General features: G+C 38.1%; 1 protein-coding gene across 1 annotated transcript in view; it reads left to right on the top strand.

Moving 5' to 3' along the window:
* SLC9A3 (solute carrier family 9 member A3) overlaps positions 1–16,283 on the top strand; it is a 56,765-nt gene extending 40,482 nt beyond the window's left edge. Inside the window, exons 9-17 of the mRNA XM_013952085.2 lie at positions 869–939; positions 3,429–3,558; positions 6,977–7,092; positions 8,537–8,666; positions 9,203–9,379; positions 9,939–10,014; positions 11,843–11,956; positions 13,301–13,544; positions 16,246–16,283. Of these exons, the coding sequence (XP_013807539.1) occupies positions 869–939; positions 3,429–3,558; positions 6,977–7,092; positions 8,537–8,666; positions 9,203–9,379; positions 9,939–10,014; positions 11,843–11,956; positions 13,301–13,544; positions 16,246–16,249 (1,062 nt within the window). The 3' untranslated portion in view covers positions 16,250–16,283. The remainder of the gene's footprint in view (positions 1–868; positions 940–3,428; positions 3,559–6,976; positions 7,093–8,536; positions 8,667–9,202; positions 9,380–9,938; positions 10,015–11,842; positions 11,957–13,300; positions 13,545–16,245) is intronic.
* The last annotated feature ends 3,650 nt before the right edge of the window (positions 16,284–19,933 follow it).

The raw sequence follows: 19,933 nt of genomic DNA, 5'->3' as shown, positions 1-19,933 counted from the left end.
GTAAGGTGTGTACTGATTCACTGCTTCCTAGAGTATTCCAGCAGACCTTGTCTCAGTGTCTCTAGCTCTCCTAAACTGTCGCTTCCATGCCTTCAGAGAGAGAAAGCACTGTCTGTCCTCAGAGAGTGGGCTGGAAGTACCTGACTTATAATATATTTTCCCCCAGTTCCATGTCCGATATCTCCTGAAGCAATAATTAATATTATATTCAGGAATAATCCATATCACCTGTGTGGTTCTAAACCCAGCATTCTGTAGACTCTATACCATTCAGTCCAATGTTCAGGGTGAACTGTTAAAAACTGTTTAAAGAAAAAGACCAAATTATACCTGCAGCTTGAATAAAGTTACACAGCTCCAAATTGCCATCAACCATGCAATAGTCAACCCAGCACAGGATTTCACACTGGTTTCCAGTAGAATGGCTCCTACTTTTACTCTGATGGAAGTACTGATTCTTGAAAAGTCTAAAAAGAAACACTAGGGGAGACTTTCAACTGATTTAATCACCAACAGTAATGGTTCATGTACTTCATAGGGCAGGAATGAAGATGGTAAAATGAGTTGATAAAGAGTCTTAAAACAGACTGCTAATAAAAAGGGGGTTTAATTGCCTTCTTGTTGAGACCTGTGTAGATCAGGAAGAGTTAGTGAATTTGTAGTAGCAAAGAATTGGTTAGAAAGCAATCAGAACCTTTGAAAAAAAGCATATGGCAGTCGCAGTATTTCTCTAAATGGGAAAAAATTCTGTTTAGCATCAATAAAATTATCCTGCATAGTTGCCTAGTCTAACTTGATATAAATTGAGTTATTTTCTAATTGTGAATTTAATTTCTGTAAGATATTAATTTTACTTTCACTTTCCTAGGCCTTTGATCACATTCTTTCTGCTATAGAAGACATCTCTGGTCAAATAGGACATAATTATCTGAGAGATAAGTAAGTAGTAACTAACTTGGAAAGCTTAAAATATTGCTACAAAACCGCACCTGTAAAATAAGAATTTTAAGTCTTTCAGTTTGGGAGAGCAGGGATGTAAAGCATAATTTTAAAGGTTATTCACTGAAAACTCTGGAAATTTAGGGAATGTGAAAAGAGTGCACTTCCATCCCCTGTGACTGGATTCTTCTCTTTCACTGCCATGAATAAAGTTCAGACTAGGCCTTTGCAAATGCCTCAGTCCACATCTAGGGTTCAGCTCCTCTCAAGATTTTAGAATTGGCCATTTGCACAAGATTTGACCTAAAATATAACATTGCTCTTTCTCTGTGATACTGCATTTCATGAACAGTATTTTCATGGGGAGTGGAAGAGAGACTAAGCTTCTCTAAATTAAACTCAAAAATGCTTGCTTTTTATCTTAGTCCTATAAAGGACAGGTTCAGTATCTCCAAACGTGATCACAGAGAGTGCTTTGAATTGACTCAGATGCTTTAAGCCTATTAGCTTGAAACTAGTAATGAAATTTGTGGATCATTTCCACCCTGCTCTGTTTATAGTCAATCCAGCTTGTGGAAAGCAAAATTATTCAGTGGAAGATACAGTCACCATTTTCTTTGAAGTACACGTGAAGAATTACTGTTGTGATGGGCAGACTTGCATAAGCTAGATGGATAAATGTGAAAAAAGGACTTTAAAACTGGACTTCTTTAATAATGTTATATAGGGCTAGGCAGTTCCTTTCTCCCTGGATTTAGGTCATTTCATAGGTGCAGACAGTCAACAATCCAATCTGCTAAAATATTGATCTGACTCAACACATCAGTTCCAATCCGCAAGCCATGTGGTTGCGCTAGTATACTGCAGAGCTCTCCCTTAGATCTCGATGAGAAGCAGAGAATATTAGCTCAGGTTTAACATCATGCTCAGATGACTATACATTTCCTAGGCTGGAGCTAGATTGTATCTAGTTAGTTTGGAGCTCAAGCAGAATGGCTCAGCTGTCTCTACCCAGCTATAGGGACAGTCTCTTTCATTTCCTCTTTTTCTCAGTTTAACTCTGCAGCAGCAGAATATGTATGTGCATATACACATTTATGCTTATACAGAGTGAGAAAGCTTGAAGAGACCAACAGTTTGAGGCAAGCCAAGAACCTCAGTTTAGGATTTATCCCACCATAGTATCTGCATTTACACATGTGAAATCATATGTGTAGGTATTTCTCTTGCTCTGTGCTCATTTATGCAGTGAAGAATTTTCATGAGGCATCACAAACAGAACACCTTTCTTTTGGTAATCTTTAGTCTTTAGTTTATTTGTTGGGAATGAATTTCAGCAGATTAAAAGACAGGGGTATACTTCCTCAGTTTTGAAATACTGACTGTCAAGAAGATGGGGCTAAAGATTTTTGAAGTGGCAGACTAGAGTTTGACTTCTTTGATGTCAGGGAGTAATATCCCCAAGTAAAAAGAGAAGGTGTGGCTTAATCTAGGGTCACGGTTGAGTGTGTGGTTCAATGACTAATGTATTTTGAATGAGACCACCTTACATCTGCTTCTTTTGAATTACATCTGCAGCCAGAAGGCTCTGCTTCCTCAAAGAGGTGGCAATCCCCTAGCTTCTTCACTAATGGGCTCAGGTGTGACAGCCTGAAATAGAGACTAGGACTGCTTGTCTGATGTTCTGGCTGAGGAAGAGGAATAATTATCAACCCTGTGAATAATGTCAACTTCAACAACAAAAAGACTTCCACTATCGGAATAAAAAGGTGTAAACTCAAAATGGTCATGGGACAGGATGGATAGAATCACTTTGAATAGTGGTAGGTCTCTGAAGCTGCCTCATGTCCTGTAGAGAAAACCTCTAGGAAGGTAGATGAAGGTAAAGCAGCTTTTATCTTCTGGAGTCCAAATATGAAACAGCAGATATCCTTCTCTCACATAAGCTTGAAAGTGGAAATCACAGAAAATACACACCACTCCTATCCCTCAGGGTACACCAATGGCATGAATAAGGCCCTCTGTCAGTGCTTTTAGAGGGCGCCACTGTGAACTCACTTTTTAGGCTGGCTGTCCTACAAGACAGCTGCTGAAAAACAGATTCCCTTAGAAAGGAGGAAAGAAACTCGTAGCTTTTAGAATGAAGCTAGTTAGTATACAAGTGACTAATCAGAAGTGGAAAAATAAGATAGCATGATTTCCCAGAGTATAAAAAGTCCTAGTGATTCTGTATTCATAGCACTCTTGCTGCTGTAGTGGTGCTTGTTAAGTGCACCTATTAAATGCTTTGAGACAACTGCTTAATTCTGTAACAGCCTTTTCCTTAACTTTCGTTAACTCCTAATTGAAAAGCTTCAAAACCAAAATCCTCCACCTTGCTATGCTCATCATTTTTGAAAGTGCTTAAAAGGTAGCATTTATCCTAAACTAAAAATGCTGTGACACTAAAATTGCTTGCTGTCATTAACATAATTTGTTTAAATTATCAGGTGGTCCAATTTTGATAGGAAATTCCTCAGTAAAATACTGATGAGAAGGTCTGCTCAAAAATCAAGGGATCAGATCCTTAATGTTTTCCATGAACTCAACTTGAAGGATGCAATTACCTATGTGGCTGAGGTATGAATGCTTTTTTACACGTTATAGCACCATATTCCTTTTTTTTAGATTTTAAAATGTAACCTGAAGCTGAAACATTGCAAAAAAGATGTCTAAAAGAAATCTATTTTCTTATCTGCTCTGCTTTTTTTTTCTAAAAGGAATTTAAGTGTGTTCACCCAATATCACCTCTCTGGGTGGCTGCAGTTCTCAGTATTATGCCTGATCCCTGAACATTAGTATACTGTACATGTCAGTGTTTTTTTAGCATATTGTACATATGTCAGTGCACTTTCCTGTTGGATTTTACTGAAGAGCTTTGTTTCTACCTTCTTTGCATGAGGAAACACTGTAAATCTAATGGGACCAGGCAAATTAATGCATATTTCTAAATGTGTCAGCAGAATGTGGCTCCTGCAGAACAGTGCTTCTGTGTGAAGTCAAATCTGATCTGAAGAAGACCCTTCCAAATGGTGTGGCCATATGACTCAAAGTGGTGAACTGCTACAATCCCACTCTGCAAGATCAGTCATTCAAAAGATTTTTGAGGAGTAACTTTAATTCAGTTGAATCACAATTTCCACACTTCAAAAATTAGAGTTAGAGTAGTATATTACAGATGGCAAATGCAATCACAGTATTGTGAAGTTAGAGAAACTTAAGACATAACAACAGGAGCACATTTAAAAATTACTGAATTGAAGGAAGTTACTGACCTTCTGCTGGAGCATGATTCCCAGAGCCAAGCTATGTTAACAGATCATATAAGAATTCCTAATCCTCTTCAGTCAGTGTGTACTAATGTGTGTTAATCAGACAGGTTAGTTCAAATCACTGCAAATATGCAGCATCCACACAGTGCAAAGGATAGTTTTAAGCATTAATATCTTAGTGATCTTTGAAGTGATAATCTATTGTTGCCCTTAATCTCCAAGTGAATTCATTTTCACAGCTAAGTGATCTACCAGTTCATTTATTTAAAAACAATGTTTAATAATCATCATCATCATCATCATCATCATTATCATCTCATTTTTTGGAAAATGAAAACAGCTGGGCATACTTCTTTCAATGAAATCTGAAGTTTGAGAGATCAAAAGTATTCACAGAATTAGATCAAATTCAGCAAATATTTTAGGGCGAAAAGAGAAAGAGACAAGAAAATATTTCAGTTTAAAATTTTCTAAATTACCCTTTCAGTTTTCAGGCTGTTTGAGATCAAGAACTAATTTTCTTTCTCATGGGCGTTTCTGGGTCACACCTCAGAGAAGGAAAGTTAGATGATGAATATGATGTTCAGAATCACTGCTGAATCTGTTCAGCAGATTCACTGCAATATTCTTTCCCTCCAAAGAAATCACTAAGTCTTGCAGATTCACCCTCAGGACCTTTAGCCAATAATGTCTTGAACTCCATACAGTAATGTCAGTTTAAATTAGATTATTTATTGCTTGGAAGAGTGATCTTTCTCACTATACATTAGTACAGTGCGTGACACAAAGACGCTGACTTTTGACATGCTACTGAAGTTTAAATAATGTTTATGTAGAGTGTGTCCTGCAGACAAATTGTATTTTAAAATGTCTATTGTTTGGGCAAAAATAAGAAAAGAAATTAAAAGTTCTTTAGATTCTACAAAAGGGTTGCAACATGGTTTCCTCCAGTGGAAATTAGTTAATCAGTCATGAATTGTGAATCCTGAAGTCATTCCACCTTTCTCACATTAATACTTGCTTCAGTGATAGACTGCTTAACGATATTTTATTGACTTCTGATATAGCTCTCTGAACTAGATGGCTGTGAATTTACAGGCTGACATTGATATGGAAGCCATTTCTTCAAGGAGGAATATAGATCTGCCTCCCCCAGATACCTCTTCTCTTCTGAGTTGCAAGAAACTCAGGAGTTTAAAAACTATTTTTATAAATTTGTCCTTCTTCCAGCTCTGCTGTTATGTTGCAGCTGTTCAATAAACAAGAGCTTGAGAGAGCTCAGTCTGAACCTAAATAAATTCCTTACAGCTGTGAGAGGAGAGCCTAAGTCAGCTGAGCTCAGAATAATCCAGAGCAAATGAATAGAAATGACTTAAAATACATTTCTTACCTCTACCACTTCTCAGAGACATAGTATAGGATTCTCAAATAGCTATTCTGCACTCTCATCAGGGTACCAAAGTTCTAATAGTGTGTTCTCATGAGGGGGTACACTTCCAGGAGTTTTTTTATTTAGCTTATATACACAGTTTTTGAAGTGGTAATATTTTAACATTGGCCATGCTCTAAAGAATGTGGACAAGTGATGCAGAAGAAAGCATTTATAGCAAAAACTTATTTTAATCCAGATCATCTCTGAGAAATCATAAACAGCAAAAATGTCCTAGGATATTTTGTACTGGGAGCAAATTATTGTTGCATAATTATACAATAAAAAAATATAACAGATCAATAAGGATCAAGATAAAGGCAATAAACAACACTTTTTCATAAGGAGAAGAAAGATGGTTGTAATGCTATTGTTCTAGAGTGCATTTTTAATGTAAAACATCTTGTGGAAAAATCAATATTTGACTCCTACAGATTCTTGGTGCAGACAGCAGTTCTTTCTGCTGTAAATAACCACATTCCCTGAGTACTGGAAAGGGATGATGAAAAGAATTTGCAGTTAGTAACTTCCTGTTGGCCAAAATTCCTCCACTGATGACATGGTATGATATATGTATGAGACATTAAACTTGATTTGAAAAGGAAGTCAGCCACACTTAAGAAAACGGATGAGATGATGCTGACCCAGATTTTACCTTTTTGTCTTTTAAGTTTTCTGTCTACAGAGATCAGAAAGTATTTAATGCCACTGAATTGATCCAGCACAGATTACTGTAACACATAGGTGGTCTGTCGTAGTACAAGGAAACATGTTTGTTTGATTTGCTCTGTGAATATGGAAATGTAAAAGGGACACAACACAGAGTGTGAGAAATGTAGATAAAAAACTTTTAATATTCTGCAAGGGAGATTGTTTTTCTGTGTGTATCCTTTATAACAATTTAAAATGTAGAGGTCTGCTATGTGACTTCTCTCTGCTGCTATTCAAAACCATAGATGGATTTGGCCTGTGTAACCATGATGTCACTCAACAGCTCCCTTCCTCAAAAACAAGGGATTTTGCAAGCATTAGGGAAAAGTGTGAAGACAGAAAAACGAGCTTTCCCAGAAGTTCTCTTTGAGACACCAGTTTCAGAACTGACAGCAAATCTCTCTTCAATGTCTCATCTCTGAGTCTCCCCAGTATCTTGCAAATAGACATTTTCTGATACGCATTTTGTCCTAGGTGCTTATGTTAACATACTGCACTGTGTATTGCCACCCTCATGTTAACACACTGTAGCTTTTGACAAAAAAGTACTGCAGTGGTAATGTGTCTCGTTTCCTGCTGTGGCCAGGGAGAACGCAGAGGCTCCTTAGCATTCATACGTTCACCAAGTACAGACAACATGGTGAATGTGGACTTCAGCACCCCACGTCCCAGCACGGTGGAGAGCTCTGTCTCCTACTTACTGTGAGTACCTGTGGCTAATTGGTTGATTGCCTTTTATTTTTGTGTTATATGATGTGAAGAAGGGCAAAAAACGATGTGGAGGATTAAAGCTAGAAATTTTTTAAAATGTAGCTTGTAGGGCCCTCATTCACTACTGTTTTGTACTTTCATTAGTCTTTTCCTCCCACATAAAATGGGTATATGATGCTATCAATGCTCTTGTTTCACTTTACACACAAATTTTTCAGTGCAAACTGATGGCAGAGCATGAGAAATTAGAAAGACTTGTGTCTTCCCTAACTCGTCCCTGGCTGCTTCACAGAATAGACAGACTGATGTAAACAGAAGAATAAGACTAGAAAGCAAAAAATGAAAAAAAAAAAATCGAAAATCCACCTGAAAGATAAGAGTCAATAGTTTTTAAAAGGGGAATGTACACACTTCTTCACACTTGCAAAATTGTATCAAAACTTTTTAAAAATCAAGTCACTCTTGGTTAGAGCTCAGCATGATTTTTTTCAGATCTAAAGGTGAATTTTTCAGCAAGTGTTATGCATCTTAAAAGAGGGGTTTAGCACTCCTTAAGCATTGTATCTGTAGCAAAAGCTTTGTGAATTCTGTAATTCTACAACCATCACAATCACTGGGGGGAAAGGGGAGTATCCACACAGCTCCACTTTAGACATTTAACTATGGGAACCTAATCTAGGAATCTAGGTTCTGTGTATAATGAAGAGAAAAAGCCTTCCAAGGGCAGTTCAAAGTCCCTAATTGTTGCCTAAATTAAGGTGCTGAGAGTCATCTTCTGTAAACAGCCTTTTTTCTCCACTGCCTCCCTAGAACACCTAGGTTCCTACGTCCAGAGACAACCTCTCTTGCCCAGAAAATCTCTCTCATCTCCCTTTGTATTGTAACTTACAGACAGGTAACTGTGATTATGGATAATAGAACTTCAGTCCTGCAGTTACAGGACGGTAACTGGCATTTAAAAAAAAAAAAAAAACAGATAAAAGCTCATAAAATAGAGCACATATCTGTATTCGCGTTGGTTCACGTGGCATTAGAGTGCCTTTTGCTCACTGACTGCAATTGACAGTGCTGGATGTTGTTGCTGAGTCTGGTCTAGAGAGGTCTGGTCACAGGCGAGGCAAGGAAAAACATTGCTCCTTCTTTAACTCATTTGTGACTCTCAGGGAATAGGCCATGGAACATGCAGACAGAGAAATAAGAGTAGTGAATGCTACACCCACCTTAAATACAAGAAGCCAATACATTTTAAAAGGGAAACGTATACTCTTTTCACATTTCCCACTAGCTGTTTGCTCACTCTGTTTGCTCCATTTTGACCTTTTTTTTTTTTTAGTCATCTTCATTTCTCACTCTCCTTCCCCACTTTCCTGTTTTCCCTTCCCCTTCTGTAATTACTGATTTTTAAAAGTGCTGTTTGTAATTTGGTATTCTTCAGGAGGGAAAAAGCTGGACCAGTTTGCCTTGACATGCAAGCTTTAGAGCAGAGGAGGAAGAGTATCCGGGACACAGAGGATACGGTCACACACCATACCCTACAACAGTACTTGTACAAACCCAGGCAAGAGGTGAGAGCGGGAGGCCAACATAGGACAGATTCTCAGTCTAAAGCTGGGAGACACGAGGAACCAAAAATTTGGGACCGAAACTCAGAAGAAAAGAACACATACGCAAAATCCACCCTTGAGGAACATGGGATCTTTGTCTGTATTCTCTCCCACTTATGAGCAAGGCCTCATGCGCATAGCTAGTGCCTCTGATTTCAGCAGGGCCAGGGGAATGCAGGACTGGATCCAAAATAGGTTCTAAAGCAGGATGAATGGAGCATGTAAACTGAAATGATTCACACACACATAGGGAGAGGCTTCCTTTGAATGACTGTCACTTTTTATTAGTTATACTTAAAATTCCTGGACTAATACCAGTTTCATCATAAAGACAGAGAAAGAAAATACAAGTTTCCATTAATGCCTTTAGATTAGTCTTTAGTTCCTTCTTTTTTTAAGCAGTTGGTTTTGTTTTCATGGCACTGTGACTGCGTTAATCCAGGGCTTCCAGCAGCATTTCTAAATAAATGAATATTGTTTTTCCTTCCTGGCCGCAGCACAAACACCTGTACAGCCGACATGAGATCATGCACAATGAAGACGAGAAACAAGACAAGGAAATTTTCCACAGGACAATGAGGAAGCGCTTGGAGTCTTTCAAGAGCACCAAACTAGGAATAAACCATTCCAAGAAGCTCAATAAAATCCACAAGCGAGACCGGGGCCAAAAAAGGGTAAAATACTCTCATGAGGACTCATCTATTATGCAAACTAAGGGGTGGGGAGGGCAGGAAGGATTCTAAAGGGTCCCGTGTCCTTCAGTTATCTCTGCCCTATAGAACTTCATGACCTTAAAGAGTCTAGGCAAGAAGAAATTGAACTGTGAGGTGGCTCAAGGGGCACCTTCTCACATGCTGCTTTTCTCTATGCCTTCGGACCCTTCTGGGTGAGAGACTTTTGATCACTTATAAAACAAGAGAGCTTGAGTCAAGTGGGAGCACTGCAAGGCGATGTAGCAGGGTAGAGCTGCAGCATGGACCATTCCACAAAATTTGCATGGAAGTAGGAGGGAACTGGTAGAATTTGAAGAGCCAAAGCCCCTTTCATTTCCTGTAGTGAGTAAGAGGCAGAGCGGGGAAACTAACATCATCAATATTGGGACACAAGCAAAGTTTAAAAGAGATTTCAGAGATATACCATGGAACTCTGGGGACTTTGCAAGGACGTCTCTGCCATTGCTATCTGATGATGGCAGCATTTCTGGTAACCATTCATCTGTTTGTTTTCTTTCAGCGAAACAGCAGTGTTATACCAAATGGAAAAATACCTTCAGAAAACCCAGTACAAGATTTTGCTTTGAAGGAAAAAGGTAAACAGACTGTTAGACCAGCTTCATTAACTGCATTTTACCAACTACATTGTTGGTAAAAAAAAAAAAAAAAAAAAAAAAAAAAAAGCATCAGTGAAAAACTTCATGGCATGCAAAGATGAGGCTGGTATTAAAAAGGGACTTCTGCTAATAACCTGAGTTGGGCAGGTCTGCTCCATACTTCAAAATGTAGTGTCTGAATGATTTAGCAGTTGTTTTTCTAGACAGCTGGATGATAAATCAAATTTTAATCAGCCCTCTCACTCATGCTTTTTAAATGTCGTGTTTACATTTTGAAAACTAAAAGATGCAGGAGCTGTGATGTAGATGAAATTTCAGCTTCCTTTTGAACAAGCTGCAGAGAGCAACTTTTGCTAATGTCTTTCTTTTTGACCAGAGCAGGATATGTCCGCCCATGACACCACATCATATAAAATTCAGTAGTTTGATGGCATTCTAATCTGAAATAGGGTCCATTTGTTTGAAAGGAGTCTGGATCAGAGTTGAAAGCCAAGCAAGCATGAGAGAGTAACTTTGAAAGGAACACAGTCAGAGGCCAGTTTCAACACTGGCTCATCCTTCATGCTTATCCACTAAACCTAATAGGAGTCTACTTTGAAGCTGACTACCCTAGGGAGCATCCCCAGCAAAAGAAGGAAGGAAAAAAAACAAAATCTGACATCTTGGTTGCGCATATAAAGCCCCCAAAACTTTGATCTGGCACTTTAGCCATCTTTTGGCCTTCTGTCAATAATAACAAGACATGATGAAGACTGATAGGTCAAATTATAATGATATATTATTATTTATATCATGTGACTATCATTTACATATATATCTAATACATCATATATTGTGTGTATCACATATATATGATAAAATTATCTATATGTTTCACTTGAGAACTGAAATGTGATTTAAAAGCTGCTGAACTAACACTTATTCCTGGTCTTTCCTCTGCTTATGCAGGCAACCCCTTGATCTCAAAGAGAACTGAAGTAAAGCAGAGAGAGATTTCTTTTCTCCCATAGCTCCAAGCAAAGATTTTTTCCTTATATATGCTCTTTAAATCATTTTCTGAACTTTTTTCTTTTTTTTTTTGACTGTCAGAGGCAATGCATGCTGGCTGAGTGACTATAATGCTCTAGACTATCTTTGCTTGGGAAGAGCTTTCCAAATGCTTTTAAGTAGGTCATCCAACGCTCTCTCCTTACAGCACATTCTTCACAGAAATCTCTTCATCCTCTACCTTAAAAAAAAGTTTCTTTGGAGGACAGTGTTAAGAAGTGGTTTGGCAGCAGACAGAAACACTCTTCACTTCTTTATCCGAACTATAGTAAAATGAATTCTCCCTCAGTAGAAGCTTATATATGCAGCAATGACCTCACCAGGTTGGAAATCAGTCAGGATACTAACACCAGCCTCTGTCTAATGATGAAAACGCAGTAACTGGTTGTTGTAAGGGGCCACAGTTGACAAGACCTGAGCATTTAAGAGGAAAACAGATAGCGGCACAGTGGTCTCATGTCATGTATTTGCTCATTTCAGTGCCAGGAAAGCAAAGTCTCTCAGCCAAGAGTGTATCTGGAATGCACCATCTCTACCATAATACCAGCCACTAATGCAAGGCTGAAACCTGTGCTGGGTTTCTTAATCTAATTGGTGTCTAAGCTGCAAACTTACATACAAGCTCTCTTTTGCCCTTATCCAGATCCTTGCTAATGATATATCTTAGATAACTATCTTAGCATCAAAAGAGCTAACATTTTATATCAAAACTGGTAGAAATGTCTAACCAAATTGGACTGACTTTTTTTTTTTCTTCCAGATTTGGAGTTTTCTGAGCCAGAAGACAGTAACGATTATGAAACTTTGCACCTCGGCAAAGGAGTTGATTTCCTGGCTGATGTAACCAAGCAAAATTTCACAGATACACCTAGTGGTAAGACAATCAACTACATATGGATTTTTTTTCTCAAATATAAAACAATTTATTAGCAATGATGCTGCTTTAGCTTGTATTTGGGGGGGGGTATTTGATTTGTTCTCTTAAAAATGTTATTTGCTTAATATTGTTGTTAACACATGAAAAGTTTGGGATATTTAAAGGTACGGAGAGCATCAACTTTGCAGCTGATAATACTGACAGCAGTTGTGAGCATGACGGCATAATCCAGACCTAAAAGCACTAATTATTTCTAGCAACAGAAAACATTATCTTAGACTTGTCCTACTTCACAAGACCAGCCAATACCAGTCCTTTGGAACTGATTTCTACTAGCATTTAAATCAACTTTGCTGTGTGATACATTTCATACTTCTTCTTTCATGTGGAATTTTTCATCTTAAATTCACGACTCCCTCAGATCCTTACAAGGCTGTGTGCTGGATCATTTTAGAGATACTACAAAACTCACAGTAGTCACAGAAAAGGGAAGGTTTGCAGCATTTCTGGGCACTTACTGTATTTGACTTCTGGTCCTGAATGGCTCCAAAATATCAGATTGAAAATATATTGATATATATAAAAGAAATAATATGGCATGATTTCAAAGGTTTTAAATTTTAATATTTCTCTTTAGTCCTCTTCTGTTTGAACTCTCAGTGTGCCACTGTATGGGTAACATGCTGCATGTAGGGAGGATAAATACTTGTGTCAGAGCTCTTGGCAATCATGCTGATACACCTTTTCACTGCATCATCACAAATTCCCTGTTTGAGTTTATATAAAGGCATCCAGAAATCGATCCAGAAAAAAGTGGGTGGCGAGATGTAGACCTAGACTGTTTTTAAATTTTCTTTTACTGTTTAAACACTATAGATTTGGTGTTTATATTAAAAAGCTGATGTTAGTTACTTTTGACTGTTCTGTGGCCTGCTTTGGCTCCCTCACACACATCTTGTACATGTACGGATTTGAGCACTTTAAGCTTTTTTTATTATTATGGTTTTTTTTTTCTTTTTTTGTAGGTTTGATTTGAATGTTCTGCAATTCTTTTATGTTTTGCTTTATTTTGTTTGAGGGACGGGTTGATTTGTTCTTGTATTGATTTTATTCATTGTCTGGAGACATCCCAACCATAACTGCAGGTTATATCCAATTTTTCTCTTTAAAGGAAATCCAAGCTGACTAGCAATAACTAAGCCAGTGAGAGCAATCTGTGTGTGTATAATAATATATCTGCCAACAGGTTTCTTCACTATAGCCCTTCTCCTTATACATCTTATTGTATTACCAAGAAATTACTTTAATTAATTGAATTTGTTACTCATGAACTTTTTGTAGGAATTGATAACCCAGTATTTTCAGCTGATGATGGTCAAAGTGTCTACATGAAGTTCTCACCATGGTTATCTAGTGAAGATACTGTGGTACCATCACAAAGGGCCAGAGTGCAGATCCCATATTCTCCAAACAACTTCAGACGGCTCACTCCGTTCCGGCTCAGCAATAAATCAATAGATTCCTTCTTGCAAGCAGATGGCCCAGAGGACCGACCCAGATCTTTTCTCCCAGAATCAACACATATGTAATATTTTAAAACAGATTATCATCATCTTTATTTTTAATCAGTCTTCCTGTCTACCTTGACTACTGATAAGAAGTTTATTTTTCTATTTCTTTTCTCCCAGAGTGTTTCTTTTCTTCTTGATTTATTTTTTTTCTACAACTAAACGTCTTCTATTTTCCTCCTGTTTGAACAGCTAAACATTTTTCTATTTTCCTCCTATAGAAATGCTGCCCAGCTGTAAATATTTGGGGTGAAATGACTAGTTATTTTTACAACAGCTAAGGATCTGGCTCTTTGTTTTGGCTTGAACACTTTAAATGCTAAGCAAAAAATATTCCAAACACCAGAATGTTGTGTACCTGTTTTCAGAAGGATCCAGGTTTCTTGATTAGCCAGTTCTAGATGATAAAATTCCTATCTGAATTGCCTAACATGAGGCAATTCTGATTCAACCCTCTTAAAAAGTGGTTGTTACTCTTTCAAGTAACATTGTCAAGACTGTCTTCAGGCCTAAGCAAACTAGGTAATTACCAAGGACAGGAGACTAATAAGAATAGCAAATCAGTCTCAGCCAATGCTGGCTATCTTACTTATGCCGAAGCTCTGGAAAGACAGTCTGGTTGCTGATGCCAAAGGACATGGTTTGCCTGTAACAGTTTGGGTGTCATTTAACCCATCAGATGTGCAATAGGAACAGAAGGCCTAGACCAACAATGGGCTGAGCTGAGCCACTCACTCTTAGCATCACCATATTGTGATTTTGCCTCTGTTGCTGAGAAGCCTTGCACCAGTTCTTAAGATCTGGCCAGGTTCTTCTTTATCCTGGGCGTAGCCAGTGAAAATGCTCCCACTGTGCAGGACAACTGTTGAATGACACTGCTGATTACACCATTAAGCTGCATAAGAGAGGGTTAAAAATGAAGCAAGTTTTGCACTAAAAAGCATCAGGGTTCCCTTACACAGGTGGAGATAACTACACAACAGCCAAAACCAGAGAAAAGCAGAATTCCAGTTTTGGTTAGAGCCCAGCCATTTGTCTTATCCTTAAACTGTGATTTTTTTCTTGAAAAAACAGAGAAACGTTCATCTTTTTCATGCAGTAAATAACCTTATGCCTCTAATGTGTTAGAGGCTTAAAAATAAATTGACTCTGGGTTTAAATGAATATCTTGGTGGCCCTTTAATTCTTGTTCTGTGACATTTTTCCACACCATAAAAATCAGCCTTCATTTCTATAATCAACATAGTGCTGTAAATGAGGTGGCTCAGGTCACAGTTCAGCCATCATAATTGAACGGAGCATAGGGCACTGCAGGGATTATGCAATGAAATCCAATCCTCAGTTTCATCGGGAATTAGCTTCTGGGGAATCTGTGATCGCAAGTGTATGACCTAGTATGCTCTGTGCATCAACAAACACAGGAATGTGGTAAATTGAGAGTACTTCTGCAGGTAGCTGATGAACCTTTGTTCAGACAAAGATCTCAGGATGAGAGTGACTGCTACCCAATTTTGATTTGAGAAGAATTTCATAATCTTTTGAAAAGAAATGGAAAATAAAGTTCCATTTTGCTTCTGTTCTGGCTTCTGTCCCTACAGAAGATGTGCTGGTTCAAGATTAATTCCAGGTAGCACATTACTTTCTTCACTTGAGTGTGCTGCAGCGCTGTGGTTGGTTCTAGTACTCAGGTCTCTATTAGTGCATCTTCTGATTATTTTTAAATGGTGTTTTAAAATAATTCACAATCTTTTAATTAATCCAACCTGTAAATTCCAATATTCTGATTAAAAACTCAACACTGAACAGCATTCCAAAATGGAAACTTGTCCCTGACATTTATCCACATTGAAAATCTCTTCATGTTTTTTTCCATTGAAAATATTGTCATAAAATACTGGCTTATTACTCACTGAACTATTTCTTGCTAACCTTTGTTCCTTTCCTCCATTCTATTGCCTTGATTATACCTGACTTTATTATTTAGAATTGCTATGCATTAGTTCTTGTGCAAGTATATTTGATATATCAAAGTCATTGGGCTTTGACTGTGTTTCTTAAGAGGCATTTTGGGAAACTAGATTGCCTGAGCTAACAAGCTCAGAGCTAAATTACTCTCAGAAACAGTCCTCTGAACTATCTCCTATAATAAAATGTCCCAATAGGAGAATGACATTGGAATTTCGGTTAAATGGTTTTAAAAACAGTATAGATTGGAAACTAAATGTGAAGTTTGCCTACACAACATAAAGCGTACAGAAAACTGAGCATGGGCTCCAGTCAAGAAGAAATTGATAGTCTGCTGATACTCTCTGTTCATTGATTAAAAGAGCACAATTTCAAAAGTGTCTGAAAGATTTCCTCGCTGAGCCTCACGACTAAATGGTTCAAAAGCAAAGATACACCTTAATGATGAGGTGATGGCTCCATCTCCTAAATATTTGTAACATGCAATGTTCATCAGTGGACTCAATTCCACCTGATATTTAGCCAGGATAAAAAGTTTGATAAACTTGGTTGAGGTTGTACAATATGGCCATTAGGACAGAGCACAGTTCCCCAGCTCAAAAACAGTCTTAAACCACTCACTTTCATAAGGTTTTCAGCAAAATTACCCAATTCAAAGGATTCCCAGAAAATTAGTATTTAAAATAAAATCAAGCTTGCACTGGTATAGAAAGTCTGTGTCTACATATGTTTCTATTTAATTTTGCCCTCTAGGTGAGATGGACCATGATGTTGAAATGACAGAATACTCCTCTTCAGATGACAAATTGCCTCCTTATACATCTGACCAACCAAACCAAACAAAAAGTGTTTCAGAAACTCCCCTCCACTTCTTTCCATCTTGTCTTCAGATGCCTTGGACACAAGCCTATTCTTCCTTGGAAAATAGAGGGAATATATCTCTTTCTACTGTCTCTGAGTATGTAACTTCTTGTGACCCAGATGTACCTGATCTCTACTGGGAAGCAGATACAGATATGAATAACAAAGAAACAATAAACTCAGGTTATTGTTCTGAAGTTAGCTATGAGCCAGAGAATTCACAGGAGGAGAGTTCTCTCTCTGTGCCTGAAGGGCTGGAAGACTCTTATATTAAGGAGCCCCAAGAGAAGATAATGTTGCTTGATGTACAAGCAAACTACAGATCTGCTGCAGCCAGGCGTGTACAAAGCCGACGTTCATTTCACAGGCCAAAACCATTGCAACACCCTAAGCTTCAGAAGCTAGCATCACTTCCAGCATCTTGTCATGTCCCTCCACATTCACTGGAACAAGAGGAAACACAGCTGTGAACCAGGACTTACTTGAAAGGAGAAGATGAGAGAGAAAAAGTTGAATATAGGGCTTCTGTAAAAATAGAGAGCAACCTGTTGGTTTGCTTTCCATCAGAATGGTTTCTGATGAAAAAGGAAGTGGGGTCTCATGATGTCAGAAGCACTGGGGCTTTCTATTGCACTTATATTTTTAAGTCCTCATTCATGCTGAAAGGGTGCATGGTGAAGGGAAAATATGTCTCCTTGCTATTTTTTCATGTTGACTGTTACAAAAATCAATCTTATTTTTAGAGGGCTAAAGCAGGAAGCTTTTCAAAAGGTAAATGTTTGGAGGTTTTTTACATAGAAATGATTTATTATGCCATATATTCCCAGTAAATACATTTAAAGAAATAGGCTGCATTTGCTGTATCAGTAATGGAATTCAGGATTCGTGATGTATGAAATTCATATAGGAGGAGCCAATGGTGAGCCTTTTGCCTGCTAAGTCCATTCTGATTGGAGTGGATCAGTGCCTTTTTTTTAATTGCAAGCTAAAGAAAAATTATTTTCCTGCTCTTGAATATTAGTGTCACTGTGTACCTGTGGGATATTGACTTTGTTGGAACCTCTGGGGATTAGGGGAGAGGAAAGTCCTGGCCTCTTGAAGTTTAGTCAAGGACTCCAGGATGGCCAGTGTTTGACCTTTATTTCCCCTATTTAGTGGCACTGGAATAAAAGAACATTCAGAATTAGTAGAGAATTTTACTTTGTGTGGTCACAAGCATCTCATTTTATATTCTTAACTAAGCTGCTCAATTTTAAATAGCTCACGCAGAAGTGTAAATACTTGTCATTTGTCCTGCTGCTTGTGTGTCTTCCAAATATTCTGTTAGATCATCTTGTTAATTTATGTACAACCTTCTTGCAACAACTGATCAGCATAATGGCCTCGCAGATGCTATTCCATCTTCTACCACATGGTTTAAGTGCCACAATGACTCAGGATGTTGATGTTTCAAAGTACTGTACAGAGATAGTTTGGCTACTGCATATGTATACGCTTGTTTGTGTCAGGAAATTGCATTTTTATTTTCCACTTTTCTGTTAAATGAAAATAGTTAGGATTGCACTATTATATATGAATCTGATCTAGTTTCTGTGAAGCCAGCTGGAGACAGCAGTGAAACCTGACTCAGATGAAGACTTAACAAAAGTAAATGCTCCGAGATCTTTCATGGATGTATAATGCTCCCTGCTGGACTGCTTCAGGCATAGTCCTATGGCCTAGCTCTTTTTTGCCTTGAGTGGCTCCAGTCCTGAAACTTTGGCTTGCAATCTTCAGTGATATAAATTGCTAAGGTTCTGTGATATTAATAGATGAGTGCTTAGCTGCTTCTGTGAGCCTAATGTGTACCTTATTTCTATTTGAGAACCATGTAAACCATTTGTAAATGAGCTAAACCAACTTCAGGGAGGTATCTGAATTGTTTAACACTGGTCCAGTAGAGGCTTTCTTTGGTAAAAATTTACCTTACCTATAGGAATTAGCGGGTACTTCACTCTCCACCCATCCCTAATTTTGAAAGGGATCTGGGTAAGTCTGTGTCAGATGTCCAATTTGAGATTCACCCAGGCACCCCAAAAGAATGGAGCACTGTATGAACATTCTGACTCAAAGCTTTTTCCTATCTTTGTCCTCTTTGCAAAAGTGCCCATTAGGCTAGTACAAGTTGCAGAAATGTGATGGCAAATGTCTGATAGCTTAGCTAGCTACATAACCTATGCCTTTAGAGACTAGATTCAGAGTACTGATTCTTTTGATATCAACACGCAGGCAGCTGCCTGTCTGCAACCATCTTGGATACTGATTCAAATCAGTATCCCCAAATGTAAGGTTCCATCACCCAGTACTGAACCCAGAGCTAGTCTTGTTAATGAGGGCCAGGAGACATAATTTTGTAATTCAATAATGTAAATACCATTTTTTGTGAACTGGATAAACACGAGCATATTATTTTGGTGAAGGAGAGTATTTTTAATGTTGTTTCAGATATTAAAATTGGAACAAGTATTGGAATTTCAGTCATTGGCACCGACATACAACAGGACCCTTACTGATCCCAGATATTAGCACAAGGAAAGTGCAATGTGCCAAAATCTCATCTCCAGTCTCATAGCATAATGCCTAAGTACTAACACCAAAGTTGACAAGATGCTGGCTAGGTGTTGGCTTTGAACTAAAAGCTTTCATTTCTTATTGCTGTTGTACAGAGGTCATTGCTGTCTTGCATTCTGAAGAAGAACCACACTGTGGGCTGCATTTTCTGTGTGCTTGTTAGAGCATTCATAATCTATTTGTGTACAGGCTACCTCAATAAAACATCTGCAAGTCCTCATCAGCAGGTGGGAATTTTTGCCAGATAGGTGTTGCACACATAAGTGTATGCACTTTTGAAAAATCTCAGGTTATGAGATTTTCATGTTCTTGTATGTTGAAGTTATAAACACGAGAGGATCAGTAGACACCATAGTGTTTACAAATACAGCAGTCTCTGGGAGGGGTCAGGATTCTGTATGTTTTGGAGAAGGCTTTGGGCTGGTAGGAGTTTCTTCAAAACAGAGAGGAACACTAAGCCATTCTTAATAACTGAAAAATGGAAAGGCACTGTATACAAGGGACTTAACTCTCCATTTATTGTCAAAGGCCTTAGGCCTTGTCCATATTATAAAGGGCTCTGTCACCATAGTCGTACAGGTGAAGCACAGATTGGCCAATTCTGATAGTGAAGAGACCTTTCCCTGGAATAGCTTATATCATTTCTGAAGCTCTTATGCCTCTAGAAGATGTTTTCTACTATAGTTGTCTCTACATTACGGCTTTGGTTGGCACAGTTTGTAAATTTGAAATGTGATGAAAAAAGTTTCAAGCCCCTAATTTGCACATTGGGATAGTGTTGGGAAAACAGGTAGATCTCAACTAGTACGTAGTAGGTTATAATCACTTATTTTTTTCCAGAACAATTACTCCTACCAGGAGTCTACCAGGGTATATAAGAAGAGTAGGTCATAAGTTTATCATCTTTCTCACAGTTTTTACTCCATGCTATTTTTCTATGATCTTTTGAGTTTCAGTACATGTCCTGTGG

This window comes from Apteryx mantelli, chromosome 2 (assembly GCF_036417845.1).
Source record: "Apteryx mantelli isolate bAptMan1 chromosome 2, bAptMan1.hap1, whole genome shotgun sequence".
NCBI classification, from domain to species: Eukaryota; Metazoa; Chordata; class Aves; order Apterygiformes; family Apterygidae; genus Apteryx; species Apteryx mantelli.
Note: the sequence above shows the minus strand (reverse complement) of the source record. Positions and strands in the feature narration are given on the sequence as shown.